The sequence below is a fragment of the Chelmon rostratus genome, chromosome 9 (genome assembly GCF_017976325.1).
Source record: "Chelmon rostratus isolate fCheRos1 chromosome 9, fCheRos1.pri, whole genome shotgun sequence".
Taxonomy (NCBI): domain Eukaryota; kingdom Metazoa; phylum Chordata; class Actinopteri; order Chaetodontiformes; family Chaetodontidae; genus Chelmon; species Chelmon rostratus.
Genome location: NC_055666.1, coordinates 26,371,757 through 26,393,952, shown reverse-complemented (window position 1 = coordinate 26,393,952; position 22,196 = coordinate 26,371,757). Strand labels below are relative to the sequence as shown.

Sequence of the window (22,196 nt, the reverse complement as noted above, 5' to 3'; positions counted from 1 at the left end):
TAAAGGGGCATTGATGAGCTGAGTACACTGGAAAGGCAGGGAATAATAATAAAGCCAGACATGTGTCCCCGGCTTCATAACCCGATGTAAAACTTTAAATGTGGGCTGGGGGGGGGGGGGGGTCACCGCCGCCTCTGATGTCCAATCAGGCATTCATTACACATAAACACGCGAAACAATCTGCCACAGAGAGATAAAGCAGAGGCATGCCTGATCCGCACGATTCGGCAAGAGAAGCAGCGGGGTTTGGACAGTTAAAAAAAAAAAACAACAACCATTAACTGGACAACCAAATGTCTCACTCCAACGCTGGTTTTCTCGTCAGCTCGGAGGATGTGAAAAGGCCCAGGACACAGCTGGTATGTCACGGCGAAGGAGGGCACATTGTCCGAAATGTCAGCGTTGCCACAATAGAACACATTTAAATGAAGCTGATTTTATTTGCCAAGTTTCAGGGTGTGAACAGGTCTGCGTGATGCTGACAGTGTTGACCCAGATACCCAGCAGAGTGCTCTGCTGCGGTGGGATCTGTGTTCGCAGCAAACACAGAACAGGACAAACAGATCAGACGCAAAATGTTTCACCGGTTATCAAATATTTCCAAAGATGTGACACCTATGCTGATAACATGACTGCTGGCACAAAGTAGCACAGAAAATATTGACATTTAAGATGGTATCAGTTGGTACAGTTGAAGCAGAGCATGCAGCAGTGTTTGTGCATTTGAGCTGGAAGCATTTTGGTTTGAAAGTCTTTGCTCGTCGCTCGTCGTTGGCGTTCTCCTGTGAGATCTCCGGTAGATTAAATCGGCCTCTCAGATTTTATCATTCTGAGAGTAAATTAGTGTCAAACAACAACATTACACTAACAGCACCTGAAAATTAGGAAGAGAGAGATCTCTCCACCGCAGCAATACATAATAAATTACCTGCCAGCTCAGGGGAGAATATAACAAATATTTACACTCCTTTCAAACGAATTGAAAACGTAATGATTTTCTTCTTCGTTTAGTCGTAATTGAATTGCCTCGTGTGTGTTTTATCATGCTGAGCTGTTGTGACATTTCTAACCAACAGGCAAAGAGGAGAACTTTATCTCACATGTGAGCAGAACAAACACTGACATACATGTCTCTACTGGTTTGTCCTCGGATCAGTTTTAAATACACCGATACACCCATGCAAACACACCGGCAGAAGCAGCAAAACACGTGAGTTCAAATGTGTAAATTCAGTCTGAGCGGGACTTCTATGTTTTGCCGCTAACTTTTTACGTGTTTACCTGTGGTGAAAGAAGCATTTAGAAATAAAATAAAAAAAATCTTGAATGTTATTGGATTATTGGATTATGATGATGCTGACTGTGCATCAGGTTTGACTGAGTTATGAGTCCTAGAAGAACTGAACAGCAAAGCATCATATTGTAAGTTCAGAACTTGAGTACATGTACTGAGAGCACAGATACTGGGCACACACACATCAAAATGCTGGACTTTATCACACACACATCTATATGCTGGACCCAAGTGTGGACAAACCGACTATTGCACACTGTTATTTTGCACAACTGCAATACTATGCACATATTTAACTGCTCGAATGTTTATCCTGTATTACAGATGTTGATCCTGGATAGCCTAGTTCTTTATTTTTACTTATATTGTTATTTTGTATTTTGTATTGTATTTTTACCTCCTACTTGAAAGTTGTTCTTTAGTAGTGAGTTGATCTCTACTCGTAAGTTGTTCATTACTTGAAAGTAGTTCTTGTTCTTTTTTGCATGCCCTTGTGTGTCCACCTTTTGAGCTGCTGGAACTGCAAATTCCTCTTCGGAGATGAATAAAGTATCCATCCATCCATCCATCCATCTATCCATCTATCCATCCATCCATCCATCCATCCATCCATCTACAGCAGCGACACGCCACGTATACAACATGAAACAGGCTACAGGAGAGCAGCTGTAGGAGGACAGAACCGAATAACATCCAGTAACAGGCTGAACGTCTGGAACAAAATATCCACCACAAATGGTTAAAAACACATTCTGTCATGCGTTCCTCGCACTGAGATATACCTGCAGAGTTCCCCAGTCCTTGGTGCCGTTGGTGGACACGAGCAAGCCCTGGTCCTGGAAAGTCTTGAACCTCAGTGACAGTTTGAAATCCTGGTTGTCCTCGTCCATCCTGTGCAGGTACTTCAGGTAGGATTTACCGTCGAACCTCACCGCCGACTCTGAAACACGGAAACAGCCGACAGTCAGCAAACAGCAGCCTGACGATGAACCACACAGTCACTCTGATTTGTTGAAGAACAGCACCTCAAACCAAAAGTAACATCATGAAGGGACGACATGCATCAGCTGGGCTTGTTATGAGCTGATTTGTTAATTGGAATCAGTCTTTTTCACAAGAGAACAACAAAACAAGTGCATAATCTGATTTGATCAAAACCGACCAGCAAAGAGGCCACGACCAGAGGAGCAACGGTTTCCACGGACAGGTGAAACAACGGCTCAGACAACAAAGACTGAATATATCTGAGCAGTTTAATGGAAATAATGGCCGTCTGCAGTCTTATTCCTGTGCTACAGTGTTACAGTACCTGGTGAATAAACTCCACACCTGTTTTAGTTTGTATTTATCATCATTTCACTTTAAGCAGAATGTTTAAAGTTTGATGTATTCACAGTTTTGGAAAACGATCTTCTTGCTGAGTGAAGAACGTCGGTTTTTGTTCTCGTTAACTGAGCTTTTGCAGGCACCAGACTACAGAATGATTAAAAGCAAATGATCCTTTTTCGCATTCCAGCTCAGCTTAAACAGAGAAAAACACCCCCCCCAAAAAAAGCCTTTGGCTAATCTTTCTCAGTCCACCTTCACTTTCCACTTAATGTGGCAGCTGAGTGTGAAACGTGGTGTAAACTGAATGTAACGTGTGATCTCAGATCTGACAGACAAGACCGCAAAGACAGAAAGACAGAAAGAAAGAAAGAAAGAAAGAACCTTTGATCTTCTCCACTGAAAATCGCCAAAAGCTGAAGAACCAAAATGCCCAAAAGCCAAAACAGGAGCAGAATGAACCGCGGCTGAAGCTTAAGCATCGACAACAGGAAGGAGGAGGAAGGCCTGAATGGAGGAGGAGTGGATTCATGAATGGAAACGGATCTCTGATGATTCCAACAGCAAAGCTGAGCGCATTAGTCTGCAGACTAAACTTCAGCCTTTTTAGTGCTTCTCAGATGAAACTTTAATGATGCCTGTGGGGAAGTTCAGTAACACGTTCCTGAAGTCTGCTGGTCAAAAAAAACCAAACTTTTCCTGAAGTGGGATTTGAATCCAGTAACTTTTTTTTCTCATTTTGACCTCGTGGTCCACGCCGCGCTCCAAAAAAACAACATTTTGTTTGCTGAAGTTTGTTGGTGTCTCAGAGTCTCCAGTTGGGACCACGGACCGACTTCGTGTGGAGGGAGATTCTTCCTCAGCTGTTTGAAGTTTGAAACAAAGCATCGCTGTTTAAACGAGAGGTCGAGGGCAAAAGTTAAAAAAAAAAGACCTTACAACTAATAAACATTTCAATTTAATGACAAACAAAGAAAGTGGAAGTTTAGAGTCGAGCTCTGAATGATAAAAAGGTAAAAAAGTATTTGTATAGTGACATTGTTCATTCACACTGCCAAATTGGCCCTTTAACCTTTCTAATGTGTATTTGTGTGTATAAGTCTTTATAGTGACTCTCATTGTTGTTGATTATGCAGCTGACAGCTGTTTTTAACATTGATTGAGTAAAGGTTTAGTACATAATGTGCTTGAAAATAACTATTTCAGTATTCCAGAGCTGACAAGTGGGGCCTTCAAATGTCTTGATTCAGATTACAGGGACATTCAACAGAGGAAGGCAACAAATGCTCATGTTTGAGACGCTGAAGCTGCGTCAAAGCTAAACTTCCCTCGCCTCATGAAGCTTTTCTGATTCAGATTCTGTTTCCAACACAGCAGCACAAAGCGCAGTTTAACACCACGAGCTCTACTGCTTTTAAGATGCTTATGTTTTTCTTACCTGTTCTCCGTCCTCACACGACTCCCTCTTATCACCGAACCTCAGAGTCTCTTAAGAGCACAGAGGTTTCCGATAGTCAAAATACGGTGGCGATAACACATTCAGAAGATGTTCCCGAGGGAAGAAGACTCTGAATAAGCTGATAATGAGGATATATCCTGGAGAGCCCCTAGCTGACTTTTATTCTGTCCTCACACCACTAATCCTCACAGGAATGCCAACACAAATCAGTGAGGACGATCGGACGAGGTGGCGCCGCTGCTCGATGATATAGACGTTCTGTCAGCTGTACAGCCGCTAACCGAGGGCCCACATTCATGCTCACCGTGTCCTGAGTGATTTATATGAAATCATGGGGGTTGACTGTGGATTTAACAAGAAGAAGAAGAAGAAGAAGGCAGCAACAAAAACCTTGACACTACAAGTCTCTGTCCTCTCCTGAGTCTGAGCCGAGTGACGGGAGATGGATCGGTCTGCTGGGGGAGTCCAGCAGCGCTGAGGGGACACCGCAGAACGTTTCCTTTATCCATTATAAACTGGAGCAAATATCAGACTCACTTCGTCCTCAAAGCTACAGATGAAATCTCTGAAAAGTTAGGAAAAACTCCCCGAATGCAACTGGCTTCAGGTGAGTTCACTGAAGATTTTTAGGTTTGCTGTTGATTGACACGATCGTCCACTCACAGCTGCCAAAGAGTCAAATGAATGACAGATGGTCGTCGACGGCTCCACGGATCCTGAGCTGCGTCTCAAGTCGTCTGTCCATGCTTTGTGTGTAATTGTGTATTGCGGTTACTTGTCAGTTACAACATTATTTTAGAGCATGAATGAGAAACAATTGTCTTCTTTCTCCCCTTTTCTGTTAATATTTTGTCCCCTAATTGCTTTTCTGTCCCTTTTTTAAATAATTTATATAATTAGTTTATCTTGCTTTGAGCGTTTCAGTGGACCTCCGCTCCTGTATGTGCTTTTTCTTTTCATTTCCTGAATGTCTTTTATAATTCTTGTACTTTTATGTAGAAATAAAGAATAAATAAAAAAATCTGAAAAATGAAAATGTCTGTTTTTCCATTATGACAGAAGAAAGAAAAGGTAAAAATGTAGGTGGAGGTAAACCTGTCTCCACCTCAGTGTTTCATCAGTTACACCTTCATGTGGCTTTCTGCTGCACAGCCACGTCCACGGTCGGATGAGGTGTCAGCCGTGCACCCTCTGCTCGGCGAATGAAATGACTCTGCTGGAGCGTTTTCTCATTCACGGCTGTAGTTTTCAGTCGAATCAATTGTCAAAGCAGCAGGACGACGCTGCTGCGTCTGAGGCTGCAGACTCCTCCTCGGAGGAGGAGACGAGGATGATGAGCTATGTGATAGACTGTCTACCTCAAAATCGTTGTTCCCCGCTGATAAAAGGCAGCCACCCCCTCACCAAGTCGCACGCGCTCATGTTGGTACCCACATGCATGCTGCCTCATTACCGGCTCTCCGCAGCACAGGTACAGACAGACAGAAAGACAGACGTACCGTTACAGGGGCAGACGCTCTCCCAGGTGTGTCGGGGGGTGATGTAACCAGCTCTGGCGGTGGTGAAATGGCTCATTCTTTCTCCTGTCAGCTGGACGGCGTTCCTGCAGCCTCGCGGTGGACAGCCGGTACCCAGACACCCGTTGTGGCTCACCCTGAGGATGCTGAGGCCCAGAGAGTCCTCGATGTCCGAAATAATACCTACATGAAAGAGTTCAGCTTTCAGACAGCACATTCGAAGAGACACTTCATCTCACAGCATTATCTGACTCACTTTGTGTGCAAATGAATGGCTGCCAACATTTCAAAAGAGTCAAAGAGTTCAACAACAGCTTTTTAAGAATGTTACCAGATATTTATTGATCTGTATGATCAGTTATTTTCCATTAAAAGCTGATTAATGATCTGCTTTGGGGCTCAACTGGTGACGCTACAGAGCTGCAGTGTCATTACTTTAAATCCTAAACATGGACACTTTCCCAAATCTGAGAAGCTGAATATGAGGAATATGAATCTGGATTTGTACCTTTTGAGTGTTTTTTTCTATTTAAATTCATATATCATATATACATCATATACATATCATGTCGTGCTAACACATTAATCCCTGAATCAGTGAAGTATTTTATCTCATGGAGTACACTCGGGTTAGTCAAAGCCCTCATTGTGACAGTCAGTTGGAATGCCTCAGTATGTATCTTGATTGATCACCTGCGAGTCTGCTGGTTGGCAGAGACTGGACGAGTCCATTCTGAGGCCTCCAGACCAGCAGGGTTTCCAGGACCTTGGTGTCAGGTAGCTGCTGGAGGCTGGCCAGGTGAAGCTCTTGTCTGGGTAAACCCAAAGCTTGTCCTAGGCTGCGCTGAAGGCCTCTCCAGTGGTCGCCCAGAAACTCCTCCGGCGACAGCCCGACCAGCTGCAGCGTCAGGCCGGAGTCCAGCGCCCTCTGGTCGGCCGCCCACACGTGAACTCTGACCCCAGTCCAGACGCTGAACTTCCCATCAGTCACGCTCACATTGAGGGAGTAGGAGCCCTCCTCCAGGTTTTCATCCGCCCAGATTTTGCCGTCAGTCAGGTCCACGGAGAACCTCCCGTTGTCTGGATTTTCTGATACTAGCTTGTAGGCCAGGACGTCCTGCAGGTCCTGGTCTGAGGCATGGAGCCTGCCGATGACCCGGTTGGCAAACAGCCCGCCGGAGGTAGTGATGAAGACCTCCAAAGGCACTACAGAGGGAGGATACTTGCTCTGCTCGGTGACATTGATGTTGACCACACAGATGGAGGAGAGGGGAGGGTGGCCGCTGTCTGTCACCTGATTGGTACGTTGATAGCACATGACACAGAGAATAGACTGATATTATATTTTGCTTTTTTTGTTTAGAAAAAACACAATTGTTTTTGGAACTATTCGACAGTGGGCCCCATAAAATCTACGGTGAGCTCAAATCTTGCTGCTCCAGCATCATTTATTTATAATTGAACATCAGAAAAAGAAAAATCAGTCTGATTGAGCTGCTCTGAACTCACAGACGTGCACCTGTATGAGGCGTCACAAGCAACAAAGCAGAAAAACAACATAATAAATGAGTTAGTTTGATTACTTTTATTGCTGATTTGAGTTTTGATTATAATTCCTGTCCCTAATGAACCGTGTTTGTCCCATGATACTCTGAATGTGTGTGTGGATTTTTTTACACTGACCCGAGAAACTGGGTAAAAACATATTTCTAAGAATTGAAATGGTGAAAAAGAAAGAAATGTAGTTATCAAAATATGCATATTCAGCTGTACTCAAATGCTTCAGCTCATAATCCTGAAGTGCTTTGACAGCTGTAACCTCATAATAACCTTTTATTTCTCATGGAAAGACACAACGTCATAAACTTGTTCAAACTAAACTCATGAATTCTAGTTGACACTGTTAGTTAGTCAATGCCTTGAAATATTATTAAGCGACCGCTCCACCTGCTGAGCCACAGTCGACACATACATCTATGTACCTGTGATGGTAATATGTAGGAGGTTTGACCTCACGGCCAATCAAAGCTAAAATAAAATGTTTCTGCTTGTTGTTTTTCTACCTCTCCTTTTTGTTATTCTGCTGCTGTAACAGGTGAATTTCCCCAGCGAGGGATGAATTAAGTCTTATCTTAGGCCAATCATCAACAATTTGAAGTTAAACTGCAGCTTATTTAGCTCGCTGTGAAGCTAAAGCTTCAGCTTGCGAGGTCACTCCTGAAGCACAGCAGACAGCTTCTCTGTTACCGCTTCCTCTGCTGTTTGCCAGTGTGACTGCCACCTCTCCTGACAGCACTGTCAGCAATACAGCACCCGAGGCCGCGAGGGACTCTGCAGCGCATCAGCATTTCATCACCGAACCAGGACTACAAGAAACACTTTGTAGCTTCTTTCCTTGTGTGACAATTTGGCAGATTTTCATTTTATGGTCCTGCAATTGCAGCAGAAAGACCAAGATGTGAATCTCAGGGGTGAAATGGGAGATGTGACAGACATGATGATAGATCTTTATCCTCCCACTGGGTGAAAACAGCAAAGGAAAGAAAACAAAAGTTTTAAATAAGCGTTAGAATGAGTGAAAACCAGGTGAGCGAGCAGGGATTCAGGAGGGGAAACTTGGAGCTTGTATGCGCATCGACCTCTAAGTTGAACATGTTCTCTAATCGGTAGGTGATATGATGGAGGATACCATCCCCCTTGTTAACCTGCCATCCACCCTCTCCATCTCCAGGTAGCAGAGCAGGAGCAGAGGGGTTGTTCAGTCGAATATCGGTCAGCTGGACCGACTCATTGATCCTTTATCTGACCTGATTGTGCAGGTTAGAGTCCCCGACCATGACTCTAAAATATCAGCAGTCTAACTGTGATGTGCATCGTAAATCTGCGCTGCTGTCCGTGGTGCTGAATTCACAGATGGATCTGTAACTGCGTCTTTTTCTCTCAGCTTCATCTTGGATCTCTAAATTAACAAACCACCAGCTGCCTGTCGTCATATCCTGTATTGTTACCTGAATCTTGAGCTGGTGATGGGGTTTGACCTTCTTTCTGAGTGGAGCGGAGAGCGACAGCAGGCCACCCTGGTCGACGTGGAAACGGCGGTCCTCGTTGCCGCTGACGATGTGGAAGGAGAAAGGCGGTCCGTTCCTGGGCGTGTCTTTGTCCGTCACGACAAGCTGGAGGATGCTGCTGCCGACTGACTCGCCCTCCTGCAGGAGACGAGGTTTATTAATTCACCTTTTACTTCAGCTTCAACCAGTTCTGTTATTTCATGTCCAGTTTAATGCAGCCCGTCAATAAATCCTACATTTATGAAATGAAGGTGTTCAGTTTTGGTTTTAACTGTTTCCAGGAGGCGTTGATTGAACTTAATGGTCATTTTGGAGCCTTTAGTTTGTGCTGCTGTTGAATTACATTGCATTATACTGAGCTATACTGAATATGTAGTCTGCACTATTTGATAGAAATTGTGTGGTTGAAACAGAAAATATTAGAAAGACATATTATGCGAGACTGCATTTGTTTTGAGGGGGCTCACTGTGGCCTTATATCCTACAGAGCATGAAGTAGGAGTACATTAACAGTTTTAGCCTGGAGCACCTACCAAACCTGCAACTGAGGGTAATTCAGCCATATTACAGCTGAGCATTTACTATTGCATTTTATTAACTTCTTCGATCAACTTCCAGGCAGCCATTGATAATTTATACATGTTCAATACAATACTTTGCTGTAATAAACGTACTGAGAGACCAAGAAAGTTTTTACACATTGTCCCTGCTTGAAACTTTAGTACCACAGGATGGTAGCTGACTGAAAAATAATAAAATCCTTAAATCGTTCACTATGACTGATCATCGACTCAAAGCCACCTTGACAGGCTCTGTCTGCTGATTTTCGTAGTGTAGTGAAATTAATAGAAACAAGTGGTTCCCTGGAAGGTGGACTATCAATCTAAAAGCAGGCTTTTAGGAGGAGGGCAGCAATGAAATAAAAACAATTTGGAGTTAATGGGCTAAAACATGTAACGGCTCCAGTGTGATCTTTCAGATTTCAATTAGAGCACAAATCACGATCCTGTTTCTGCAAACAGCGGCTTCATCAGAGTGTGAGGAATGTACGGGAAGTTTTTTGGCCAGTCAAACTTGAGGAGTGTGTCAGGGTTAGGAGTTTGATTCCTAAAGCAGGTTGTTGGTTTGAGCAAGGCATTGATGCTGGAAGGGAATCACCTTCCCTGCACAGGTTTTTCAGGTGTGGGAATGAAGTGATAACCTACAGATCATTGGCCTGCCTCTCTGCCCTTCACCACAGAACCGGGCTCAGCAGCCTCCCAGTGGACACAGCTGGATCAGGATTGAACACAGCCTCAGAAACTGAAGGAGGCCGGCTCGATGAAAGGGTAAACAAAGGTTAATGCAACCTAGATGTGAAAAAAACTTTCACATTTCAACCAAATTTAGCCCTATTTTCACCAAGACAACAAGACTTCACCAAATCAATGCTTATATCAGTGCTTTATGAGTGTCTTTCCTCGACAGGAACATGACAGATGCAGCGCAGCACAGATCCTGTTCATGGTATTCACGTGTCTGTTTAGCACGATGGAGTGAAGACAAACTTCAGTCCGCGTTTCCAGTAAATCTGCAGTAAAATCAACAGAGATGCAACGTGCTGTGGCGCTTCTGCATCCTTTTAGGGCGTTCCACCAATCTGCAACCAACCCAATGAAATATTCAAAGTCGACTGCAGCCTAATAGCACGTTGACACTTCGCTACAGCAGATGTGCCGGTCGTAAAACTGGCAAATAGTGAAACAGCAGAGAGGACGCCGCCGCCGACCTGCAGCACCTGCCTGAAAAAAACAACAACTCCATTCCCCACTTTCAGCAAAATCCATCTGCTTAATGCAATCAGGGCTTTCTTCTTGAGCTGGCTGTGGGGACATTAGCAGATGGGATGATATCACAGAGCTTGGATTCATCAGTGCAGACGTTTTGGCTCGTAAACCAGCTATTCTGCGGAGTTTCTGGGGTGGCAGCGCTGCAGCAGCAGGTGGAGTGATGGAGAGCTGGCAGACAGAACCGAAAGTGTCAGTGAGGAACAGCCAGCGTGGCTGAAACAACACTGCGACGGCCCTGCCAGAGGCGCGAACACACACCTGCAGAGGCACATGTGCATTCACAGGCATGTGGGCAACTACGTCGCACCGAAGCACGCGGCGAGCCGAGCTTTCAGGCGCACAAACAGGAGAAGTGCAGGTAAACTGCCTGTTAAAAGTTTCTCCAAACCAGCAGACGTAGTCCTGTAATTAGCGGTTGTAGGTGAAAGGGTGGCACTGATGTCCTGCAAGCAACTCACACAGCGGCTCCAACAAATCATGACAGCTGATCTTCCCGCCTCTTTGATCCCACAGAGTTCAGAAACCTCGCTCTCCTTTTTGGCTCTCTGAAGAGTTTCACTCTTGAACTCTCAGCACACAGTTTTAATGAGCTCTGGCTGCTGCGGTGATGATGGAGCAGCACTTACAGGTCAGCACATTTTCACTGGAGTGTCTGAGAAAGAGAGTTATAATGATACAGAAGGACTGATTGATAGAGGATGAAGGACCTTTAGTGATTTCTCTTTAATTACCTTCAGTCATTAGTTCATCTGTCTTCATTATCAGCGTGTTAGGCGGCCAGGAGCAGAGCAGGTTTACAGCCTTGCTTGACGAGTATTTGGCTCCGCTAATGGCTGTTTTTCAGAAAGTCCTTAACTAACTTAGGGAACAAATGTTTTCAGTTTCCTTACACATCATAAACAGATTAACAGATGAGGAGCTGCGTGTTTTGCTCATATTAATGTGAAAGCGAGTCCCCCCCTGGTCAAATTTTTCATTGAGTTGTCAAATTTCACACATGAATGCGACTGCAGCTTCCCCCTGCAGGACACCAGGGGTTATTTTCAGAAGCTGATGAGCAGATGAGTCTTTCCGGAGCGTTCTGGGCGCGTTTTTCTCATTGCTTGTTGACTTTTTGTAGATGCGGTGGTTTGTGTGAAGACGGCGTTTTCTTCTACTGCAGGCAGCGGGGTGCCAACATGTCTTCAACTGCTTCAGGCTGCAGACGTGGTTGGTTTCTGAACACCGAACCGAAGCTATTTTTCCCAACTAGAATCTCTCAGACTGCGTATGGTGTCCCCCGGGGGTCAAATCAATTAAAGAAACTGGGTTAAAGGCAAAAAGAGCACTCTTAATTATTGGAGGTCCCACGTTTTTATCTTGTAAATGAGGCATTCTGATGGGAGAAAGGATAAATGATCAGATTTTTATAATCAATGTGACTGCAGCATCATGCCAACACATCCTTCCTGCTGAATGCCATACGCACATGCCGACATCCATTTGATAGTAATTCACCTGCCTGCATCATTTACTCAGCCTGTAGACCTGAACCAGGATTTCACCTGCCCACCTTCTCACCACCTTTCCTTTAAGAGCTTATGCTGGTAGTACCACACTGGACAGATCACACAGGCAGCAGAAGAGGCCAGGTGGTTTTTGTCAAAAGCCGACGCATTCGCAGGTGCACCTGTTGGTGTGTGATCCTGACGTGAGTGTGCAGGTGTGATCTGTCGTGCGAGATGTTCCGGTGGTCATACCTGCAGCAGCAGATTGTGGTTGACCTGCGAGAAGATGGGCGGGTTGTCATTGACATCGGTGACAGTGATGGTGATGAGGACGGCCGAGGACAGAGGAGGATCACCTTCATCAGCTGCCTGCACTGTCAGAGAGTAATGAGGGATCTGGAGAGGAGATGGAGATGAAATTCAGTATTTAATTCATAAAATAATTTTAAATTCTTCCTTCCTTTTTATTGATTGAACACACAGAGAAACACACTGACCTCCTCTCGGTCCAGTGCAGTGCGGACAGTGATTTCTCCGCTGCGAGAGTGAATGGAGAACTGCTGCAGAGGGTCTCCGCTCACTATGGAGTAACGCAGCAGATTGTTGATTGGACCGTCCTGATCCGTGGCTGTTACCTGGAGGTGAAGATGGAGGAAGTGAGGCAGAAGTCAGATGAGAGATCCACACATTTTACCGGCAGCATTCAACAAATAATCCCATAGAGCAACAAGAAAGCTGGGTCAGAGGTCACGGTTAGCCACGGGACAAAGCAATGGCAGCAGATCTTTGCTCATTCAAAGGGCTGAATGTCGATGCCTGGGTTGAAGGACATTCTTTCGACTGACGGCATGTGCAGATTTTTTATTAGTTGTAAATAAAGTGATAAAATGATCAAGTCATTATCACAGAACTGCCTCCTTTATTATTTTAGAAAATGACATATTAGCCTGTTTTTGCTCTGGTTTTAGCCTCAACACAATGCTTTAGCTTGTTTTCCTGTTTCAGCCTGACTACAATCTTACTTTCTTTTTGCATTGGTTTTAACTTTACAACAAAATTAGCACAGTCTAGCTTAGTTTTTATCTGGACTGCGAGCTTAATGTAACACGGAAACAAGCTAAATTAGCATTACACGTTAGCTTGTTTCAGCCTTTGCTTTAACTTGATCACAAGTTTTGATTACAAGCTTGTTTTAATCTTGGTTTCAAGAACAGCTTTACTTTGAAAACAAGATTTGTTTGTTCTAGCCAAGATGTGATTAAAACAACTGTATTAGCTTGTTTTAGCTTTGATCTCACTTGACGGCAACATTAGCTTGTTTTCGTGTTTTTCATTTGGCTAAAATATTAGCTCGTTTAAGCCTTTTTCTTTAACTTGACAACAATAAGTTATTTAGCTTTGGTTTTTGGCTGTTAAAGTCTTCTTTTTATTCATCACAACACAGAAATCTACATCTAATCAAACATGATTTCACTGTTAGTGATAAAATTCACACTGTTTTAAGAAGTACAGAACTAACTTTCATATTATTACGCCTCAATAAGAAACAGTAAAAAATAATATGACAATTGAAACAGAATGTGCTTTAATAATCTTTAATGGCAGATTGTTCAATTTGTTCTCAGAGATGATTTTTGTGCTCAATGAGAGACAAAGATTAACATTATCATCATTATTATTAAGACGGGGATGTCTTGCAATAAAATCATGAGCTCAGCCGTCTTTGTTTTCCTCTTTATTGCCGTCGTTTTAGCTCATCGTGACAATGAATCTTATTATTTTCTCTGCGACACTCTCCCCCAATTATGTGATAAGTGATAACAGTTAAAACATTTTTAAATGGCGACAGGTTGCAGTTAAATGGTGAAAACAGAGATGGGAAAAGGGGGCGAGAGAAGAAAAATGTCAAATATGAAACCATATGATTACAGACTCATCATCCAGCCGTGGTCCAACCATCAGCAAACCACTGAACTGTGTTATTGCTGTGTTATCTCTGCTGCTGGCCTGACAGATGATGGTTGACATGTCATATAGCTGTGTGTGTCTGCACATTTAATCAGTTTTTTACACATGTACACCATCGACAAGCTGCCAGATCTCATACTGCTATATTATTATTGTGTATATGGAATTATTAAACCCTACTGTGTGTGTGTGTGTGTGTGTGTGGGCCTGTTTATTATAATTATTATCATTATTTTCATAAATTTAATTTGGGCCTGAAACACGAAACTCTGCCTAATAACTGGAAATGGTGTACATGTGCCTCCCAAGAAATATGAGCCCAGTCAGCCAGATGGTGGCGCTGTAATTAAGGCTCAAAAACGTTCCTCATATCTTAAGTCCAATTGACTTGAAGGTGGACATCTACAAAAAGCCTCTTGGACCATTACAGTCCGCCATGACGGATTTAGTTTTTGGAATATTTGTGTGTGTGTGTGTATGTATGTGTGTGTGTGTGTGTGTGTGCATCATATACACATTAGTTTATATATAATAAATTAGTAAAATTAGTGGAAAAACATGGCTGCCATGAACTAGCTATACAGTGCAGGGCTTAGCCAGAAAACGTCCATAACTCATTAATGATTTGTCCAATAATCACAAACTGGCACCACAAATACCAAAAACATGTACCTCAAACTCCAGTGGGCAGAATTTCACCATTCTGAGCGTGCATGCTCTGGGTATTGACCAAAACCTGAAGTGCCATATTGATTGGTGCAAGTGGGCGAGATCCCTTTGAGTAATCCTGATTAAACTCACAGGAGACATTTATCCTGGACACACACAGTTTGTTCAAATCCAGCGAAGGAGGGACAAATGGCTGAACCGTGAGTGTGTAATTACTGAAATGCTGCAGGCTTTGTGATGATGAAACAAGTGTGTGATTGTTCTCACTCCTCGTTTAAACTGAATTAAAATATCTGGTGGCTTTGTTCACCTCAAATAACCTGCACTGTACTGTTTCTTTTCGGCTTCACTTGCAGGAGCGCGATGCTCTAAAGACAACAGCTGTTGTTTCACCTGCTCACTTTCTGAGTTGGCACAGGTGAGTGTGAAGCCTTCAGGGCCTCAAGTTGAGCTTTTACACCAGATTGTAAACACGTGAAACGCACTTACAAATACAAATATCTGCACTATGTTTCTGTGTAACTCCTTAGCTCTTACCTTCATTACAAGGCGTCCAGGCGTCAGATTCTCTGATATCTCTGCAGTATAGTCGCCTCGCCCGAACACTGGCGTGTTGTCGTTCACGTCCGTCACGTTGATGATCACCGTGGTGATGTCGCTGAGGGACGACTTGCCACGACTTCCCTCCACAGAGAGGTAGTACTCCCGAGAAACTTCAAAGTCCAGCGGTGCGATAAGGGTCAGACGGCCTGCAAGACCACAGAGTAGGGACTGACTTATTCTTATTGAACAGTGAGATGACGCCGTATAGATTTGACTCATGTTTCTACAAAACACACACAAGAAAAGGATTGATTCTGCAGAAGCATAAAGACTGAGAATCAGAGAAATGTAGACTCGCTGGACTGGACTTCAGAGATTTTTCCACCTGTCTCTGGTTTACTGTAGTATAAACAGATCACAGCAGGTGCTGGACACCAGTGTGCCGTGTGCAGCGTTCTGATGTACTGTTGCAGGATTTGTTGGGGGTGATGAGTTACCTCTGATACACAACAGAAGTACAAAGTTCACTAACTGCCAAGTTCACCTTCTGAGCAAAATACCAGGTGTGGACTTTGTTCAGTGCAGCTGTACAGCCTCTGGTAGATTCACCGGTGGGTCCATCATTACAAATACATGACTGTTCAAATCAAAACTTTAAATTCCAGTCAAGACTTCCATGTTTTTCAAGACCAGCACATATATCAACCTGAAGTGTGGGGAAATACGGAAACAAAAAAATTGATTCACAGCACATCCAGAGTCACGGTGGAGCCGTATTAAACGCGGCCTCCTGGGTTTGAGTGTTGGCGGCTGCAGTGTTCGTTATACACCAGGGGAACAAGGAGATGGATGGATGAAAAATGATTAACAACGTATCTGGGAACTTAACCTTCTTGAGATCAATCAGTGTGGCAAAGAATGTTAAGTCTGGCCTGAGGGTGGTGCCGACGCTGGCTGTCAGCAGCTCTGCTTCATCAGACTCCACCTTCACCAGTCTACGCTTCAGCTCAGGCTCATGATAATTACAAGCGTGTTAACATGGCAACGTGCAGCATGTTATTACATGCAGCGCCTTAGCTTTAGGGCTGCAACAAACAATGACGCTCATTATTGATTGACATTCTGATTATTTTTGACTAATTGGTGAAGTTGCTTTAGGCGCCATCTTCAAATTGTTTTTGTTCAACCAAGAGTCCAAAACCCAAAGACAGTCCATCAAGAATCATATGAAGAAGCAGGATTGTCACATTTAGGGAGCTGGAACTCGTCCATCTCTGGCTGCTGTTTGATAAATAAATGACAATTCAATTATCAAAATATTTGCCGATTAATTTCTGCAAAAATTACTCAATTGATTAATCCTTTCAGCACCAGTTAGCATGCGAGCATTTAGCACGAGACGCTGGGCTTGTTACGCTGTTAACATGATGGTACTAGCTTTTTAATCTGTAAAAATGCTACAGTTTAGCATGCTCATGCTAATAACGTAACATGCTAATGTCTAGCACAGCAGTGTAATACATAAACTGAAATGCAGGGTGGCTGCTCGAGTGTTATGAGGGCACAGTATAAATGGATGATGTGCTAATGCTGTGTTAGCATTACACTCGAGGCTGATGGGAATTTCTTCATTATTTCTATCAACTGGGCTGCTGGATGAGTGAAAACTCTGACTGGTTTGTGGAGCTACATGAAAAGTCGATGACGACCGACTGATCCTCATAGAACGCCACGTTAAAGTCTGTACAGGACCAGGTTTAAAAAAAAAAAAAAAATCAGGTCCAGGTCAGTGGCTCACAGTTCTCATCCAGATCTCATTTCCTCCATCCTCAGCACCACTGCACGTCTGAACTGTCCTCATCTCCTCTCTATGTAAACTGCTGGGATGCCGCTCTGCTTGAATGCGCCTCATATTGAAATGCAGAGGGTATATTATGTTGAGTGACAGACATAATATACATTTAAAATGGATGTTCGCATGGTACGAGCAAAGTGCTTTGGATGATAATCCCCACCATAAGTCAAAGACTCTGTGTGTGTGTGTGTGTGTGTGTGTGTGTGTGGTATCATGTGACATATCTAGTGAACTCTCACTTTTGTCAGCTCAGTGAAGCTGTGAGTTTAACCTTTCAGGAACTATAAATCTCTCCACAGCTGGCTGCTGTCTTCATGTGTTAGCTATCATCCACATGTGAAGTTTAACCTCAATTTATGGCAGCGATAAAAGACGTGTCAGAGTCCTTAAGGGGATATATGGCGTCGTGTCCACTTTTTTTTGTCTGTTATTGAGCCACTCCTTTCCGTTTGGGTTGATTTCCTCATTTATCTGACCTGCCATAAACCTGCTCAGCTTTAACAGATAGACCTCTTCACCTCCTGCTCCCTCCTGCTCCCTCATTCCATCAACAAAACATTGTTATTGAATGTTTGCTGTGAGGTTTTTAGAGGGTATGAATGATTTGCTGCCAAGCTGGAGGACCGACACATTTTTTCAGTGTTATTTGTGAGAGAGAAGAAAAGATCAGAAAGAAAGAAATTGCACATTAAATAGTTTAACGGTTGAATATTTTGGGAATTGATGAAAAGTTTAATTTTTAAGCAAAAATGCTATAAAATCAGCCGTTACAGAAACTTGATGCTTTTCTTTGTTTCTGGTGACCGTTGGTTGACACGTTGGTCAGACAAAACAAAATTTTTAAAATTTTGAAGGTTATTTCTAACAATTTTCTGCCAGATTGAATTGATCAAAAAAAGTTATCTGCAACCTCACCACTAGATGCCACCAAATCCTGCACACTGGTGCTGCTTGAAGAATTTGGAGAAAATGATAAACGTTCTTCCTCTTTGAGCAGCTTCTTCTGAAGTCTGGTCATATTCTAGTCATGGCTTTATCCATCTCACTTCTCCTGGGCCTGTCTTCTTCTGTTAAAAGCCTGATTCATGTGTGAACCAAATCTGAACATGTAGTTTGCGTTCTGATCAGCCACTGCCACTTCTTATAGATATGGCTGTTTGGAGACAAGAGGCTCTAAATTGTTCCGACTTTGTGTTTATTACACAGGATACCTCTGTTAGTGAGTTTATTATACCACACAAAGCCGGAGTGTATCTGTGGACGGCAGCGTGTCCTATCCAGCAGTGTGTGGGTGAGACACACAGCGTATTTTCACGGGCTGCCAGCCAGTCTGCCAAACCACACTTTATTAAGATAAAATGAAATGGAATCCAACACAAACAAACATCTAGCATTCCCCTCAAACTAAACACCTCCAGGTTTCAACAAGTAAATTATTTGTACCTCTTACACAAATCCCACTTTATTGATTTCTCTGAGATCAAGGAGATTTGTACAAGCAGCCTCAGTCAGAATGATCCAAGCTGTGTTATTTATTTATCTGGTTTTCTGTACCTTTTTCTGCAGGGAGAAAACTGGCCCAGCTCCAGTTTTTCCTCTTCCCATCAATGCTGCTTCATGCTCTTCTGTACATTCTCACTCGAGCACTACATCCGCAGTCTATTCTTTCCATCACAGAGAAGCTCTACCGCTCATTTTTCACATCGAGGCACGAAGCAGGGATCAAGTGCTTTGCTCAGGGGAATTTAGTTTGTTGGCTGAGAGGAGCAGAATAGCTGGTTTCTACATTTATAATCACATCTGAGTCATAATTATGATTTATCATCTATCAATGGCCCCGTTTTTCAGTTTTTATTTCATGTGTCATCTGATTGTAGTCTGTCTTGGTTTTCCTGGATTACACATCTCAACGTTCCCTCTGTGAGGGATGTGTTGAAATCACTGGAGCTGCCTCTTTTCTGCAGGGAGAGCAGCAGATAATTACAGCGTGGCTTCAGCTGGCATTATCCCAGAGGACGGACTGCTCACTGACGCACTCGCACAAGGCAGGACTGAAGCCTCCGTGCCTGTCCTGGAGAGACGGCTGCATGTGCACTACTGCTGTGACCTTTCAGTCTGCATTCAAGCGTTTTTCATATTCTGACTCCGGACCACTTGAAGCAGCTTGCCTTGCGGTCCAGCAGAGGGCGTTCATAAAAACCGGCTTGACCTGGAAGGGGTGGAGGGCACTGCAGTGAGCGTAGTTGGCTGTTGACTTTGTAAAAAGCAGCTGCTTCACTCTACAAACACAACACATCTGAGGATTCACCTGCTGGCTACACCCAGGCGAGGCAGCAGAGGCACCGGGAACGAGTGGAGCAATATCCAGACCATGACTCATGTGACCCTGACAACTCGCATGACGGCCGGGTGGGTCGACGATCCTGCAAGCGGATCGATGCCAGGAACTCCTCAACACTCAGTTAGAACTGAAGAAGCCTCTTGGAAGCCTTTTTAAAGCACTTAGAAATATTCAGAGAGCTTCTAACCTCTCGTGTTTCTGTTCGATCCATCTTTCCTGTTCCAATTATGTTAATGACTTAGTTGTCGTCCAAACAGCTGCACAAAGGAATTTATTATCTGGTATCTTTTGCTATCTGGATACAATTTGGCAGTGTATTTTACTGATGATCATATCGTGTTTGCTTTGAAAACAATTAAAAACCACAGTTTAAACAAAGCTCCCTCCAGTTAGCATCAGTTGTGAACGTTGCAAAGTTAACTTTCAGCAGGAGTGAACTTTGCTTACATTTTAATGAGCTGAAACAAACAGACAGACAGACAAATCTTCTCTGGCAAAGAGGTGAAACCTTGTTTTCCTCCCTGTGTAAAAGTCTTGGCTCTGATTTTCCATCAAGCTTTAACTCCTTCCACCACCTGCTGCGGCCTCAAAAAGCTCCTTTTGTTCTATAAAACACAAAAAATATCTGCCTTTTTGTACTATTAAGTGTAAATAATCCCCACAATCCATCAGATGTCCCTCCACATTCACACAATGTAATGGCCGTGCAGAAATCACCAGAGGCAGGCATTCCTCTTCGAAGCAGTCACGTTTGTACAGGTCATTATGCTAATGTCTGGGATTTATTGTGGCAGTGACTTATTGCTGTTAAATTCCTGCACGTTGCGTCTTTAATATGAATGAAGAAATGATTTCTGAGCCGCAGCTCCTGCACGGCTGCTGCCAGCTTCCTGTCAATGCGGGTTCGTATCTGTGTTTTGTGTTTTACTCAAAGCCGTCTGAGCTCATTCTGCACAGTGTGATACGACTTCTCAGAAAGAAGGAACTGGGTGAAGGTCGTTTGTCATTGTCACCTAAATGACGCTGCTTCCCACATGTCTCATTGTGTACACACACACACACGTAAACAGAGTGCAGGTTTCAGGAAGTCAAACTGAAGATTGAATATGTTTTAAATGCTACATGTAATATAAAGTGACGCTAATTTAAATCTAAATGGAAGAAAGCTTTTCTTGGGCTGTAATCAGGCCATACTTCTATAAAAAAAGAGTCCCTGATATGAGATACTCCACTGGGTCGTGGTCGTACGCTTAAATCTTACAGCCAAGTCTTGATATGTAATTGATATTCATAAACTAAATTCTCCATCACAGTGATCTCAGGTAAATAACATGTTACAAAATAACAAATGAGGAACCTGCATGTGATCATATCGGGCTGCAGCACCTCGTCAGCTGATACAAAAGTTCACCTTTTTTGCTGGAGCTTTGTGCATCGGCGTCCTCGCTGCATTAACAGAGTGTCCTCAGTCAACCGAATGAGGAGGCTGCTTTGTTTTCACAGTGTTCCCGTGTGTCTGTACACAGTCTAACAACCAGATTACGCTTCGTGCATTCATGTGACGCACATTTCACCAGATTTCAGCAAGAGTCCATGCAGACCGAGCAAATGCTTCCCAGCATGTACGGCTCCACGGACACGCTGACGAACATGTGCTGGAGTATATTCATGCTATAATTCCATCTGACACACTGACATCAACTTGACAATAAAGTAAAAGGAATGTATGCACTCCAGTTCCTACATATTTCTATTCACCTGCATCTGTTTTCACTGGTTCTGTTTGTCATCCTTACACAGTGACACTCACTTTATAATCTATATATATATATGCATCACTCTGTTTGTGACGGTGCTCTCTTTGTCATTCTGTGTGTGTCAGATGTGTGTTTTCCTAGTTTTTCCTTCTTGCTGACACTTAACTTTCATCCACAGAGATACGTGGACTGTCAAACACTCCCAGTGATTCACCGACACATTACGCTGTCACGTTGGGTAAACCGCCGTCCATCTGGCACCTGCAGTGAGATATGAGAAACTGCGGTACGCCGAGTGTTTGGCTGAAACACCTCCTGATCCAGGGCCAGTGTGAGATTTACTGTTTGCAACTGCGTCCTTCACGGCAGCCTTGACGCAGAGCATCCGTCATTTATTCATGTAATTTTGAATCATTTTGTGGAAATCATAAAACAAAACTCATAAATTATCAACAAGCCAGAGAGTCATTGTCATGCAGTGGACGAAAAAAATCAAATAAAGATGAACTTAGAAAAACAAGTACGTAACGTTGTTTGAAAATCCTTCTCACATCATGCAGTTCCTTCAGGAATTTACACTTTATCCATCTTGCGACCAGAAGAATTACATTAATGCAAATTCAGCTAATCTCAGCAGTGTTTGTGAGAGTTTTTAATGCTGTCCAACCCTCCGACATTTAATTTAAGAATAATTTTTTTAAATGTCGCAACTTTCTTCTCAAAGCTTCAAAGAAGACGTCCTAAAGTCAAGTCAAAACAGCTTCTGAACAACTTACTTAAAGCAAAAGTTCGAGACTGGGAAATTTTCCTTATTTGCTTTCTTAATGAGACCCAGATGATACTATGATATGATATGATATGATATGATATGATATGACATGATATATGATATTATATATGACATGATATCATATGATATAGTATGATATATGATATGATATGATATGATATGGTACTACTCTCTTGGTTACCATGGTTATCTCAACTAAGCATAAAGACTGGAAGCCTGGCTTGATCTAAATTTTAAAAATGACCTACCAGCTAAAGCTCACTTAGTATTATAGAATTTTTAGAGCCAGGCTA

General features: G+C 43.2%; 1 protein-coding gene across 2 annotated transcripts in view; it reads right to left on the bottom strand.

Moving 5' to 3' along the window:
• Window positions 1–22,196, bottom strand: part of fat2 (FAT atypical cadherin 2) — a 103,928-nt gene that overhangs the window by 25,345 nt on the left and 56,387 nt on the right. For both annotated transcript variants that reach the window (XM_041943519.1, XM_041943521.1), the window contains exons 17-23: window positions 15,155–15,366; window positions 12,478–12,615; window positions 12,233–12,376; window positions 8,605–8,802; window positions 6,290–6,890; window positions 5,579–5,779; window positions 2,077–2,234 (exon numbers count right to left, since the gene is read on the bottom strand). In XM_041943519.1, the coding sequence (XP_041799453.1) occupies window positions 2,077–2,234; window positions 5,579–5,779; window positions 6,290–6,890; window positions 8,605–8,802; window positions 12,233–12,376; window positions 12,478–12,615; window positions 15,155–15,366 (1,652 nt within the window). The remainder of the gene's footprint in view (window positions 1–2,076; window positions 2,235–5,578; window positions 5,780–6,289; window positions 6,891–8,604; window positions 8,803–12,232; window positions 12,377–12,477; window positions 12,616–15,154; window positions 15,367–22,196) is intronic.